Below are 15,276 nucleotides of genomic sequence, written 5' to 3' on the forward strand. Positions count from 1 at the left end.
GTTTTCTCACTCTCTCCTTTCTCCAGACCTGGCAGATGTGTGCCATTTTGTCTGTTGCGTTATGTTTTAATATGTCTAATGAAATGAAACAAAAACCTTTTCCGGTTTATGAAAGCAAACATCTCCATCATCAGAACATAGGAATAGGTTTTAGTTGAGTCAAATCCAGCCTCAGTCACCAATCTTGTCAAATAAGAGAGAAAATCCCATTTCGTCCCAGAAAATCACATATCTTTTGAGTTGTTCCTCACTCAGAAGGAAGGGGGTTATAATGCCATGGGAAGTATAAACAAAGTTGTATTTTTCACTCCCAGTTGGATCTCTTCGTGCCCTGCCCTCAGCAGAGCAATGTGATAGCTGGTAGTGTGACAGGCATTCCCAGCAGGAGTATCAGGAAGCTCCAGTGTAACATTCAGAGGACTGCCTTTCAACTGGAAAATATAAACATATAATCTGCAACTTTGTGTGTGTAGAATAAAACAAGTCAAATCATCTCAAACCAGTCTACGTCACTAATTGCTCCACTTGCTTAGGAGCAAACTGGCCCCTTAGTCTCCCCTGGCGTTGTGCTTTAATCTCAGATTACCTTGCCCAAGATAAGATACAAAGCAGTGGATTAAGGCTAATCACGTTCTGTGATACTGCTCCACAAGCTTTGTTCAGGTTCTGTAAATCAGGCTCTCAGAAACCACATACAGGCGGGAAAAATCATATCCCATATCCAACTACAGCCTTTCTGACAGTAGGTGACAATATTAGTCTGCGAAAATACCATTGTTACAGATTTTGAAAGCTATTACATAGTGATGTTCCTCGGCTTTACCTCGTGTGACCTGCCAAGGATTAAAGTCGCTCTTAATTGCAGGTTATAAGGGGATCCATTCCTGCTCAGTCACATTGACACAGTTCCAGAAATACTTTTTTGGGGAATGGTAAGGTGGCAAAGAACTGGAAAATTATCAAAATGAATGCCAGTAATGCCAGTATTTTGTAATAATCTGCCTGATCATATGTTTCTAGAATATATGAATCCTATATCCAGATGCTTCTGTGAGCAGGTATACAAATGTCATCTGTCCCCCCATTACTGTGTTTATACTATGATATACCAACTACACGTTACTGTGTTTCAACCACAACATATCCCATGTTACTGTTTTTACCACAGTACACCACCCTACACTTTACCATGTTTTACCACATTACTCCACACAGTTTTGTATGTCAATGATAGTATGTAAGTAGAAATGCATGCATTTCAGAAGCAGTGATAACACAGCAGTATGTACTCAGCCTAATAAGGAAACAGTGTGTTAGATGTTTTGGCCCATATAGTATATTCGCTTGTGTTATCTCTACAGCACTCGTCTGAGTGAACATGTTTGTCAGGATCTCTGTGTTTGTCAGTTGGTGTGTTTGTGTTTCTGTGTGTGTGTGTGTGTGTGTGTGTGTCGGCTCCAGCTATGCAAGTTAGACACTATCAGACCTTCACCTTGCAAGAATACACCCAGTGTACGTTACCAAGTTTTAAGCACAGTACACCACTCACTTTAGTGTTTACTACGTTACACCAAACTACACTTCACCATATTTGTACCACAGAACACTACACTTTACTGTAATTGTACACCACAATACTCTTTACTATCCGTGTATCTACCACAGAATGCCACACACTTCAGTGTTTATAGCATGGTGCTCCATGCTACACTTTACTGTGGTTACAGGCCAAAAAACTTGTACAGGAAAAACTGTGTTGTGGCTTCATCTTTGGCCATATATATTACACTTAGTATTTTACCACTGATCTGTGTTGGTTTCTGTCAATTGTAAACACTCTGTGATAAAATAAAGCACACCGGTTGTGTTTATGTCACTGACAATTAAAAAAAGATGCTTTTCTCAAGAGCACAAGCCCATCTCAAGAGGATCGCACCAGAATAAAACACATGCATGAGTCCGTCCCCTAGACTGCAGCACATCAAGGCAAATGAGGCTGATTTCCCTGAAGGGAGCCAGCCATTCTCTATTGATCCAGGCGGGAGCATTGGCAGGCTGTGGCTGGAGGGAGGCTAATGCCGTCTTCAGTCCAAGCCTTCCTTTCACACTGCAGCCGATTGTTGACGATGAATGGGCTGCTTCATGTGACGGTCAACCGGAATTTCCCCAGAGCCAAATCGTCCAAATGGGTACGGGAAAGGAAAAGGACTTTGGCCACAGTCAACAACGATGACAATGGAGGGGGTTCGGGGGGAGTTTAGTTTAACTGTGTTGGTAATCAGACATCGGCTCTTGGGAATTCAAAATCTCCATGGGATCGAAACGCTATGAAAACCATCGCAGGGAAATCACAAACCGCAACTGATCAAAGCACAGGCTTGGTGGGCAGAGAAAAAACAAACAGGAGATAAGAAATACAGCCATATTCACTCAAACTTTTACATGGGCCAGTCTGTGTGTGTGTGTGTGTGTGTGTGTTTGCTGAATTTGGCAGATATGAAAGTACACATTCCCTTGTGAAGCAGGCTTCATAACCAGCGTCCTGGATAATAAACATATCTACAATACATGTTTCCACTGTAAAGAGTTTCAGCCCCCGAATCACTGCCATGCAGAAGGCAGTGCTGATAATTTTGCCTGAGTTATAATAACATATCCTTAAATCCCTTATTCTTTGAAACCCATCTCTTTGTTTTTAACCTTGTATATTTACACAACCGGTCTTGGATTATTTAGCAAACCAGTGAAAGTGCACGGGAACCGATGCCAGCAGTACATATGACCACAACCCAACCCCTCTCTCCCGCTCATAAATACAGTTTTGTGATATCAAAAGGGAGATGTTAGAATAGCTCATCCATCATTAGAAAAACAGAAGAGATCCTTACTAATACAAACTCATTCTTCTAAAGCTGTATGAATTGGGAGATATGGGTCTTGGCATTTCTTTAATAATCTTTAGAGATAATGGAGACCACAGGGGAAGAGTGTACCTAGAGTTTATATGATAAACCTCTAAAAGTTTTAATCACCATCACAGTAATAAATATATAACACATAAGCTTTGGTGCTTACCTTTCAAAGTATGACTATATACGTCTTTTAAAAAAGCACTCATTCATTATATTCTGCTGGTGTTCCTTCCATGGGGTGGAATTATGTGTTACTTACGGCTATAAATTCCCTGAGGGATTGCAAATCCATTAATGCACATATTAATAATTAAGCACAGCTTCATCTTGAATAGCTCGTGAAATATGAATTCATTCATCTCTTTTTAAAGACATTTATTCATTTCATTTTCTATGGAACTTCAAGACCAGCTTGCCAAAAAGTGTTGTCTGTAGTCCACAATTTACATGACTGAAAATACCCCAATTTGGCTTTATTATAAGTGATTACACTGTCATGGATTATTATAGTATCAAACATGAACAGATGACACATTGTTCAAGCTTTGGCACAAACAGGCTGCAAAGTTCATGACTCTCAACAGCTTTCCATTCTGCAGAAGACCCATGGTAGTGACGGATGACAGACAGCGGTTTATAATCAATAAACTAACCTATCAGCCCTGTAAGAATGCAAGCTTTAGCCGGACGAGGCAAGAACAATCTCAAATTTGAGCACAACATGGGAACTGTCCAACGAAAGTCACAGAACAACCATCTCTCCATAGTCCCTTCAGAAGAGACATCAGAGAGCTTGTCTTCCAACTAATCAGAGCATCATGCTCTCAGTGACTTTGTGTCGAGGGATGATTTGAGATCAAGTCTGTTTGGGGAAGGGGAAAAAAAAGCTTGAGAAGAATCCGAACAATGTGGACGGAGCTCATTCTAACGGACCAGCTGTCTGTCGCGCTGGCACTTTCTCAGCTGCCGACAGCAGTGTTTCTGGAGCCGACTGTCCCCAGGCCGGGTGTGAGGGTGTGGGATTGTTTGTCCGTGGCCCCGTGTGGTATTTAGGGGTGTGAGAAGATCCCAAAATGAGTGTCGTGGATGGATATCCTTTAAAGAGCTGTAGTGGGATTCAAACTGATGTTAAAAATTCGCTTTACCAACTGAAGCGATGGAACCGGTGGGAGGCCGTGAATGGACAATGTTTTGTGGATAGAGTGTGTGTTCATAGACTAATTCAAGAGTCAGTAAAATGTCCCTGATAAAGTTAATTTCCCTCCCTTGCAAGGGTTCACATGGCTGCACTAAATATAGCTGCTCTCGGCCCCGTCCTGCACATCTTTATTTAGGACACACCGGATGCAATGTTGAAGTTCAAACCCCTCCCCCACGCTGTCTGTTTACGTTGAGCAGAGATGCGTGTTTGCGTTTCACTTTCCACAACCACAGCTAACTAACTTCTCACAACTCGCACTGCCATTGAAAAAGAAAAGCCGCAACTGAACTGGATATGAGAGCAACGCCAATTCTGTGTAAAATGTAACAGGTGTTGATGGATAAGCATTAAGCAATTGTGTTTCTTTGCAATATGCATTACTGCTGCTGCTTTCAGTGTAACTTCCTGCACAATGTTTTCCCATTCAAGTTCAATACAGCCTTTATGTTTAATTTTGTTTTTAATGTGTTTGCTGACGGAACATTTAACTCAAGCACATTATGACAGTGCAAATGCCAGATAAAAAAGCCAGATCATACATTACACGTATTTATTAGCAGTTAAAGTGTTTACTGCTGGAAAGGCTACATTATGCAAAAGGGAATCGCTGAACAGACGTCTGCTGTCTCCATGGAGACTCGAACACTCCAGCTTAATCCGTCTGAATGACACACCGACCGCGTCACGCGCTTCACGCCCGTCGAGGCATCACGTGGTGCCGCCATGTCGCACAACTGTTGTCATTTTAAACTGATTACAGCATTTTAAAGATCAAAGCTAATGCAACTGACCAGGTTAATCAAAGGCATCTACACACATACCACTTATTTGCAGGACGAATACAACCAGTTTAGTGTAACAAGAGTTAAAGGAAAAAGCTGAATGAATGAGTGGAGGAACATAACGAATGCAGATGCCTCCAAACAGGTGTACTGCATGATACAATTAAGCAATAACATCCTATCATGCTCTGTGGCATGTATGCAAATGCTGAGCAGGCCTCGTTGACCTTGATTTTGGATCAAGATGGCAAGAGGAAAGGATCTGAGTGACTGTGCAAGAGGGGTCATTATTGGGGCACGAATGGCAGGAGCTTCAGTCACACAGATGCCCAACTGGCTCGTGTTTCAATAGGAACAGTGACTAAAGTTACATCTGCATTTAGATCTATGGGAAAGACATCAGTCAATAGAGTTGGATATTGTGGTGGAAAGCACACATTTGATGACCGTGATGCTCGTGCATTACTGCGATATGTAAGGACAAACGGAAGTGCAACTCTTTCCCAGGTGACTGAGAATGTCAATGCAGGACGTGATCAGACTGTGTCAGCAAGAACAGTCAGTCGAGAACGACACAGAGAGAGGTATTATAGTAGAGCTGCAGTGCGGAAACGCCTCATTACAAAGACAAATGCACATCTGAGAGATCAGTGGGGCAAAAACCATAGGCACTGGTCTACAGAGATGAGGAAAAAAGTGATCTGGTCAGATGAGTCATCCTTCACCATGTTCTGGACAAGTGGGCGAGTGCATGTGTGGGACCTGTTATGCTGTGGGGGGCATTTTCCTGGCATGGTTTTGGCTCTATCCTATGGTGGAACATTTCTGTCCTGATGGGAGTGGTCTCTTCCAGGATGACAATGCCCCCATCCACAGGGCACGAGGGTCACTGAATGGTGTGATGAGTATGAAAATGATGTGAATCATATGCTATGGCCTTCGCAGTCACCAGATCTCAACCCAATTGAACACCTATGGGAGATTTTGGACCAACGTGTTAGACAGCGCTCTCCACCACCATCATCAAAACCCCAAATGAGGGAATATCTTTTGGAAGAATGGTGTTCATCCCTTCAGTAGAGTCCAGAGACTCTAGAATCTGTGCCAAGAGCATTGAAGCTGTTCTGGGGCTCGTGGTGGCCCAAACCTTACTGAGACCTTTGATTTGTCATCCATCTGTATATAGGTACATGGTTATAAGTTACTCTCACATATATCTGTCTTTTAGCAGTTAAACATCTGGGGCTTATTGCCAAGTCTTACTCAATGTTAACTACTATCGTCCGTTCATTTGAAACACAATTAATGCATCAAGGGAGAAAAAAAGGATGAGGTCATATAAATGTTTTAAATTGCAAATCAAAGCTCTCAGTGAAGGCCTGAATGCGGGGCATCGCTAACAACATGACTTCCATGGTTACAAGGCTTTAGAGAGGATGCCAGGGTCCGCTTAGTGGGATCAAATCCTACCTGGCATCATGAGACGGGCACGGCCTGGCAAACAGAAAGGGCCTAACGATCATTTATGTAACGTGAGACAAAGGATCTGGACGAGACGGGCATCGAGGCATGGGGCGCATCTCGCTCAGGAGGCATTTTCACAAGAAGGCTTTAAACACCGTCCTAAGAATCGGTCTCCACAGAGGCTCTAATTTGCGCCTAGAGACGAGACGGAAGAGTCGCCGTGCCATTACGAGACAACCGCCGTCCCAGAAAGCTCCGCAGTTAGGCAAAAACACACATCTAGGCTTCATATCTGTGCATCTACACGTATGAAGATATGTTGAGAAGATCAGTAAGTAAGCAAAATAATGTATACTGTCAGTATGCATGTCTGAGAAGTGCTGTAATCCCTGTGGCCTGGAATACTTTCCAAATCACGGAGAGAAGTATAAATGTCACAGATCTTCAAACCAAAATTACAAGAGGTCGTGCAACGTTTGGCCTACAATTTGATTAAGGGTTATTGATTATGGATGTGACTGGGGTTACATTAAATGAACCACACACACACACACACGTGTAATTTAAGCATCATATTTCTCGTCTCGGGGGAAGATGGCCCTACAGTCAAGTGTCCTCATGACGACATCCCATAAATCAGACCCGACAAGAGCAAACAACAGCGACAGCAAGGCCCTCTCAGTGTCTCGTTTAAATGAGAAGACGCCGCCATCGGAGAGGTCAGGACCCTGAACCTAACCCGGGGCGACAGACTGTGAGGAATCATCGGGGGCCCACGAAGCGGCCGCAGTGATTGTGCAAACCTGACTTTGAATGCGTTTCTTAACCTGAATAAACCACGGCATCCAGGAAGCTCAAATAACCACACGCTTCGTCAGGAGTAAGAAAGTCTTTATTTCCATACAAAATGTAAAAACACAGTGAAAGGGAAAAGCATAACGTCCGACTGAACACAAAGGCCTGTCTGTGTCTTTTTCCGATTCAACAGGGGATGAAGTAGGGCTTCACATTATATTAAACAGTCAATATTACCCCCTGTGTCAAATCAGACTAATTTAATCAATTGGGAACTCGTTTTCTTAAATCATACAAAACAAACACAAAACACAGGGAAGTAAAGTCTTCGTGGTCGACTTACACATCGAAGAATGAGGAATACAAAATACGAACGGCGAGAAACTTAAACCCATTGTGTGAAACTGAAAATATTCACCAAAAACTGGAAAAGATCGTTCTCCTCTTTGTGTGGAATAAATACGGTTAGACCTGAGGGACTTAAAACAAATGGCAAACCCCCGACAAGGGCACATCTGATGGATTAAGCGCTTCACCTGGAAAGCCCACCTCGGGCCGACCCACCCTGGTTTGTTTGGCTGCCGAGCAGACCACAGCCACCACAGCTGAACCCTCACAGTTTCAGAGCAATCACGGGCCAGTACTTCGGCTGCTTCTTATCGCAGTTCCGGTCGAAGGTCAGCTGCATGGCCGTCTCCATGCCCTGGATCTTGGCCGCGTCTTCCCCATACAGTTTCTTCATTTCGATCATCCTCCTCTCCCCTGGCCGCTCCACGGGGGGCTGCACGCTCCGGCCCCCCACTCTGTGCAGGTCGTGGTCGGCCAACACGTAGGCATCCTGCTGCTCCGCTTCCATCTGCTGCTGTTTCTCTGCGGAGGAGAGAGGGCGGTTAGATGGACAAGTCACCTGACCACTGGGCGTTAAGGACGGGGGATGACTTTCTAATCTTTTTATAGACAAGTTCAGCTTCACCACTTCATGCTTCACACAAGTGTTAACTTTTATACTCGTGCCTGCGTTGCGTTTGGAAACTCGAGGCTTTTTTCTTGCCCGGTTTGTTTGATTCATACACAACACAAAGAGTTAAGTGTGTCGCTCAGACCTCGTAAAGCTTAAAAAACCAGTGCTCAAGAATTTCGGTCACAGATTCCACACATTTCTGGACAAGCGCTCTAATGATTTCTGCAGGAGCAAGAGCCGTTGGCCTCAGAGAGCACGCAGCACATCCTGCTGAAGTGAGAGAAGGACTGGGGGAAAGACTGATCTCACAGGGACGTTACCTTCTCACGGAGGACAACAGGATGTGCGAGAGACCTGCACGGCCTGGAAAAGGGAGAACTCCGGTGGAGGGAAACAAATGCTTGGTTGTGGGAGGCTGGGAAGGAAACAATATATAGATCATCCTTGGAGGGGCCATCAGCTTGACATAAATATGGGATTGTTTACTTTTAAACTCATGGGAAGCACACAAGAAGCCCATAATAAAAAACAATATGAAGATGTGACATTAATGAGTTTGCCCAACGCACTTGGAATTCCCAGAGCATCGTGGGTAATCCTGTATTAACGAGGGGTGACTCCTACAAACAATGTGGGGAAGCAATAAAAAGGGAAACCGAATGTTAGCGTATATTGTCATAAGTGTAGAATTGAGAACAAGGGCAGTGATGTTCACACTGTACAATGCACTAGTTAGAGCTCATCTGGATACTGTGGACAGTTCTGGGCTCCACACTTCAAGAAAGATATCGCTGCTCTAGAGGCAGTTCAGAGGAGCAACCAGACTTAATCCAGGTCTGAAGGGAAAGTCCTACTGAGAGACTGAGGAACTGAACCTTTTCACCCTGGAACACAGGAGACTACGTGGGGACTTGATCCAAGTCTTCAAAATCACGAAAGGCATCGACCACATCAAACCAGAGGAGCTTTTCCAGATCAGCAGGGACACACGCACCCGGGGACACAAATGGAAATTGGGCTTCAAGGCATTCAAGACAGAAAACAGGAGACACTTCTTCACACAGAGAGGCGTCACAATCTGAACAAACTCCCCAGCGATGTGGCTGAAGAGACAATTTGTGAACATTCAAAAACAGACTGGATAGGATCCTTGATCACTTAGTTATTAATGGACACCAAACGAGCACGATGGGGCAAATGGCCTCCTCTCGATTGGACACTTTCTTTTGTTCTCATTTGAAAAACATAAGAAAAAATAATGGATAAGATAATTGAGTCAGTTTCATCGTCTTTATAGTTTATCTTTCAAATAATGCCGAATGTTCAAGTTACTCCTTTGATTAACTCGAAAGACCCAAACAAATGGAACTCCAACATCTTGAGAACAGAGAGCAGAATGCGGGGCGATTCTGGAATGCAAGAAGGACAGAGGACACGCTCTCTGCTCTGTGGAAGAGAGGAAATGTGGTCCAGCTGTAAGCAACGCGACTGCAAAATCACTCCGGTCACATCTGGGCCATTTTTTCATGAGTCCGAGGAAACCGCTCGGGGCGATCAGGGGAATTCAGACAGCCGCACTTTGTTCGCGCACAACCATTATAAAAGTGCCACTGCCCAGGCCTTGTGACCGAGGGCACGTTTACTGGACTTGTTAATTGGGTCGCTCTGGTCCTGTGGCTGACGTCAGCAGGAGCTTTGCATAAAGGAGCCATTTGTGTCATGTACGGCGCGGTGGGAAAGTAGTTTCCTTGTTTGTTTGGTTTCGCTCATCTTCGAAACATATTCAATTAAACATCAAACTGGTTGGGCCAGCGTGGGGGTGCAACAGTGACCTGAGGACTGAAGGGATTTCACAAGCGCATATAGAGAAACCACATTTTACCGAAAAGGCGAAAGAGAAATAGATTTTCTACTAGAAAATATCTAACTGTCACACAAATTAATTCTACTTTTAATACCCTCAATCTAATATTTAATACTCCTTTAAGAGACATGATTTATCAAAATTCTCTCTCTCTCTCTCTCTCTCTCTCTCTCCACGATTTAAACTGCTTCACAGGCACTGCCTCCATGCAGCCCACTCAGATGGAAACGTTGTGTCACATCCAGAGAAGAGAAAGTGGAAACATACAACGCCCCCCTTTCGTTCTCAGCAACAAATACAGAGGAAAGCAAGAACAGCGTTTGATTTGCCTCACAAGTTAATGTATGCATATTATTCCCCCCTGTGCAGATGTTCAGGAGAAACACTGGAATTTGAGCGAATATTTCCCTTTTAGTAGGTTCTACACAATCTCTCACCCAATCCAGACACCGGGTTCAGGTCTCTGTATTTTACGGATACACAACAAGCAGGCTGACAGATTTGAGAAATGTAAAGCCCTAGATTTATTGTCTATTGAACACAAGCCCCCATGTATAGAAGACACTCCACTTGATCGACATGTAGTTGCCTTTAAACGGCAAAAAACAATGCTGGCATCGGAGGAAAGTCATATTTACAGACTCCACTGGCCAGTGTCCCAGAATCAACCTGTGACAGACGTTCCAGGGATGCAAACTTTATAAGATGGTATTTTAAAATGAAAGTGGATGAAAGGAGGTCTGCGTGGGGGTTCGTTGAGGAGACGGTCATCCCTCCAAGCCCCCGGAGAGCCCCCTTCTCAAGAGACGAGAATTAACTGAGGACTAAGTGCAAGTCGTGACAAGACCTCTCCCAAACCCCCACACGGTGCCGGCAGACCCCAACCCACATCCCTGGCACCTCGTTAGGGGCGACTTCCTCTGCGAAAGCCCCAGTTTAATCCCGTACAGCGCGGTGCACAGAAGGCCCTGTGTCCATGGTCAGCTACTAGACGCAACCGCACAGTTGCGCAGGAGGCCTAGAAAACACCGTCAGACCCGTAATCCCGCGGCTGCAGACTTCAAAGCCACACGACAGGAAGACAAGGCTGCTGACCATCCCGTTCAAATTAGTGCAGGATCAGTCGGTGGCAGCTGTCTCTAGTGGGGATCAGGACTCGGGCAATGAGATTAAACACAGCCCAGCTGACTCTGCAGTACCATGCGAGACACCAGGGCCTGTATTAGACCAGCGCCGAGAGCTACAGGGCCGAGACAGTTACGATCTGCAGGCTCCAGCATCACATGGGGAGGATGTCTCCGTAAAGGAGGACCGTGCAGACTTGGTTTGCATTTTCCTGGCGTGGCAGGAAATTACACACTATCCAGTTTCACTGCAGCTACTTTACTGTGATTTATTTTATGGTACGACTGCTGTAAAGATGTTGCTTGTTTTGGGGAAGTTCTCATGACAAGCTTCAGTAAAATAAAGTGTACATTTAATTAAACTAATATATATTCTGTCTCACACGTTCATTCTCAAGCGATGTATCAGTTATATCTCAGTGTAAATGAATGAAATACACTTTTACTTTGCCCAGATGTACTGAGCTGCAGCTTCAATCTCCATGTGACCGTCCTAACCACCCCGGCGCTATCAGAGCAAACGAACGCATCATTATTTATTTTTCCATTTTGAATCCATTTCTGAGCGGCGAATGCACAGGAACTGGTCCGACAGCGGGACTCTGGACACGGCGGCACACAGGACACAATTGGAATAACTTATTTTTGCCTCTTGGCAGCTGTGCGCGGGGAACAATGGCAGCTCTGTTCACAGGAAGGAGGGACAATCTTGAAGTTGCGAGATCGCTCTGGAGGGGCTGAACCCCCCTAGAGAGCCGGGTAAGGACCGGAGTGCTCGCTGAATAAACTCCGTTCTGTGAAACCTCCCTGGGTGCGAAATCTATAGTTTGCAAGTCTATATCCCTAAAAAGGTATCAATAAAGATAGCAAAGCCAAGCCAATTTGTAGTGCAACACGAAATTGTGACATTGAATGATTTATCTTTAAAAAATGCTGCACTATAGCAGAATATATCCGTTTGTGTGCCTTCAAATGCTAATGAAATTGCCATCAAATTACCAGCTAATCTTCATTCTAGAACATTCAAATCTTGTAATTTGCATCAACTTTGTGGTAAATCAAATGCCTGCTCCATCCCGGCTCTCGTGCTTGCTCAGGCCACACAGATCACTAGTAAATAAACGGACATCCCTGCACTCAGATACATGCATCTGAGCTCTTCTAAACACATCTAAACGCTCACTTGGACAGAAGGCAAGTTAGTGAAGCACTTCTTCCCCTCTGCAAGGGTCACTACCGTCTCTTACGCACATTTTTAGCTCATCCCCCCGCCCCTTACTTCCATGGCTACTTATCCAAAAGACAACTCATCTCATCTCTGTAACAGCGCAGTACAAATGATCGTGTGCAGTATCGCCAGGCTCTGAGGGGCTGGAAACGTGTAAACGGTGCTCTGGGCAACTTCACAGCTATTTGTAGACGGTCTGCTCGACAACGAGAGCACCGCTGGTTGTGTGGGATTACACCACGTGCCCCACAGAGCGCTTGATTAATCCCTGCACACCGAGAGCAGGGCGACGAGACGACCACGTTTCATTTCATTATGGAGAAGAAAGTCGCTGCGGAAAGTACAAATATTCAGAGAGAGACGTTTCAAATGACACAAAGTCTCTCAAGGAACGACCAGATACAAAAGCTGCGCCGGTGGCTGATTCATCTCACGCATTGCTGGACGCAAAGGCCACACATTGAAGCCCAGCAGACAGCGGTGTAATCTTCAGTCAGCGATAGCGCGCCGAGCGACAGACACATAACCTTTCCCTTCCCGCTGCTCTACCCAGGGGTTTTATTTTTACAACAGATGGGCGTTTTCACACCAGAACATAAAGGTCAAATCAAGTCTTCGATGTTATTGCAGATCTCCAGCTTCTGTGCGAAACAAACACTATAAAAGACATTTTTCAGTTAATGAAACAAAAATAACAATCAGGATGAACACATCTGTGACTCGGCTTAGTATGAAACAAAACGAAAGCCTATTTCTCGTCCCACCATCCCTCTCTCCCCTCCTGCACGTGCCAACAGCTCCCTGCGGCCGACCGCTGCCCCGCCTCTCCACGATCACTCACTGAGCTCCTCCCGGTGCCTCTCGGTCTGCGCAAAGTACTGCCGCAGCTCCTCCGAGATCTCCATATCACTGACATCGCACTCGATCTCGCTGTCCGAGCTGCTGTCCTCCTCGCTGTCCGTCTCGCCCTTGCCCTCCATGGCCTGGCTCCGCCGTGTGTGCGCTGTGTGCTGTGGCCCCCGCCTTCCTGGCTCCCGGGCGGGGGGACGCTGGGGGGTGCTCTCGCCCTCGTTCCAGTCTGCGTAGCGCCGAGACATCCCCGGGTCCCAGGCGGGGAAGGGCGAACAGTAGACGGCCTCCAGCGCCTTCTTATAGGCCTGGTGGTGTCGGTGGTGCCAGTTCATAGCTTGCTGGTAATGGCGCCAATACCTAGAATAGGCTGGATTGCTGTACCAGGCGCTGCCATCTTTTTGGGGTTTATCCTGTTAACAACAACAGGAAGAGTCAAGTCTTTCCCCGCCACCCCGTGCCCACTTCCTCTGAGATAACTGTATCCCTAATAAAACTGTGAAAAAGAGCATAGAAATTAAACTGTTTGTCGCCAAACCTTTCTTCTACATCCAATGGTCTCTTACAGCACCTTGTGGTACCATGATGAACAACAACACAAAGCCTGGCTGAGAAATGTCACAGACACACAGTGCACTAGCGATGGTTTAACAGTCTTTCTATTCCACACAGCTCAAGACTGATGTGCCACAGCTCTGACATGCACTCCAGACATAAACATTATTAGTAACAAACATGCCAAGATTATAAAGCTAAATGAATGTGTCCATGCAGAACCAACTTACCATAATGCAATTGTTTCTCCTAGAGAGAGAGAGAGAGAGAGAGAGAGAGAGAGAGAGAGAGAGAGAGAGAGGACACGAGAGGTTAAAGAGGGTTTTTATGCATACAAAGAAAAATACAGCATAAAATGTGAACCAGGAACCAAATCATCTACATTTCAAAGGTGGAAACAGGGCAGTCAGAGCAGATAAGGAACTACATCACAATATGAGCGGTTTATTTCTTCATTTGCATACATGTTTTCCCAGTTTGTACTGCAACCGTATTTACAGAAACACATTCACTTGTGCACTAAAATGCAAGTCCCCATACAAGCCCATGCAAACAGAAAGACACTAACTGGTGTAGATGCGTTATAATTGCGATGGCGTTACTGGTGACTGCTGCACACATCGCTGAACACTGCCAGCCTCACACACTGAAGAGACGGGTTTCTCAACACTCGTCAAACGCAACAGCACATACATGCAGACACCCTTACATGCTAAATATTTATTTAATAAATACATTTAAAAAAGCAACAGCATTAGATTTCCTTACGTCTCCTACAGATGTGTAACACTACGACTTGACGTCATAAAATATGTTTCCAACTAGGTCACATCACATGGACAGCAATGTCTGCTCAGGCGACAGACACAGCGCAGCCGGCTCTGCGGTTATTCGTCTGGACTGCAGATATACGGCGTGTGTTTATAATGGCTAACAATCCTACATCGTGTGGCTGTTTTAAACCTAAACAGGCATGCTTCCCACATTTCATTAGACAACAACACAAACACAGCTTACCAATCAGGCCGCTACCCACAATTCCTGCACGGAAGTGGACCGAGCGGCTGCGCTTTCACTGGCGGAGTGATGCTGCCCTCTAGTGGATCCTCGGTGCCACTGCTTTCCTATTGATAGTTTATTAATGAACAGTCCCAGACAATCAATGGACCTTTAACTTGAATGTAAGTTGAATTACTGTGTATAACAAAAAACTATTTAATGCAGAACAGATTTACAAGATGCTAGATAAGGGCTGTATTCCTGCATTTCCAAAACTAAGAGTGAGAATGCTGGTTTGCCAAAATTAAATGTTTCATACTGTTCATGGGGGGCCATCAAGTTTAGTTTGAGAACTCCATGTATTCTTATATAACAGTTTGAACACTCCCGATATAAACACATGTAAACGCATTTGTATACAGATGTCTTTTGCTACTACAATGACAAAATACCAGGAATGGATTTTGCAATAGCTTTCCTTTCTTGCTACATCAATGGGTTACTATAGATAGGTGAAGTGTAGCTGCAGATCTGCCCTTTTC

At 45.0% G+C, this 15,276-nt stretch overlaps 1 protein-coding gene across 2 annotated transcripts; it reads right to left on the reverse strand.

Moving 5' to 3' along the window:
- Window positions 1-7,233: 7,233 nt before the first annotated feature.
- gemin8 (gem (nuclear organelle) associated protein 8) lies at window positions 7,234-14,835 on the reverse strand. Of its 2 annotated transcripts, none has more exons than XM_066705939.1 (4): window positions 14,753-14,835; window positions 13,966-13,984; window positions 13,173-13,593; window positions 7,234-8,024 (listed from the first exon to the last, which is right to left on the reverse strand). In XM_066705939.1, exons 2-4 carry the CDS (start codon window positions 13,966-13,968, stop codon window positions 7,768-7,770), a joined length of 681 nt encoding a protein of 226 aa, XP_066562036.1. In that variant the 5' UTR covers window positions 13,969-13,984; window positions 14,753-14,835; the 3' UTR covers window positions 7,234-7,767. The 2 variants fall into 2 exon arrangements, with proteins under 2 accessions (XP_066562036.1, XP_066562035.1); XM_066705938.1 differs by lacking the exon at window positions 14,753-14,835 and adding an exon at window positions 14,504-14,742.
- Window positions 14,836-15,276: the final 441 nt, after the last annotated feature.

The sequence above is a fragment of the Amia ocellicauda genome, chromosome 6, assembly GCF_036373705.1.
Source record: "Amia ocellicauda isolate fAmiCal2 chromosome 6, fAmiCal2.hap1, whole genome shotgun sequence".
NCBI classification, from domain to species: Eukaryota; Metazoa; Chordata; class Actinopteri; order Amiiformes; family Amiidae; genus Amia; species Amia ocellicauda.

What these genes read in the sequence shown, in the direction of transcription:
- gemin8 (XM_066705939.1), bottom strand. An exon ending in GAGGCACCGGGAGGAGCTCA is followed by an intron (nt 8,025 to 13,172) that starts GTGAGTGATCGT and finishes TCTCCTCCGCAG; the next exon opens with AGAAACAGCAGCAGATGGAA.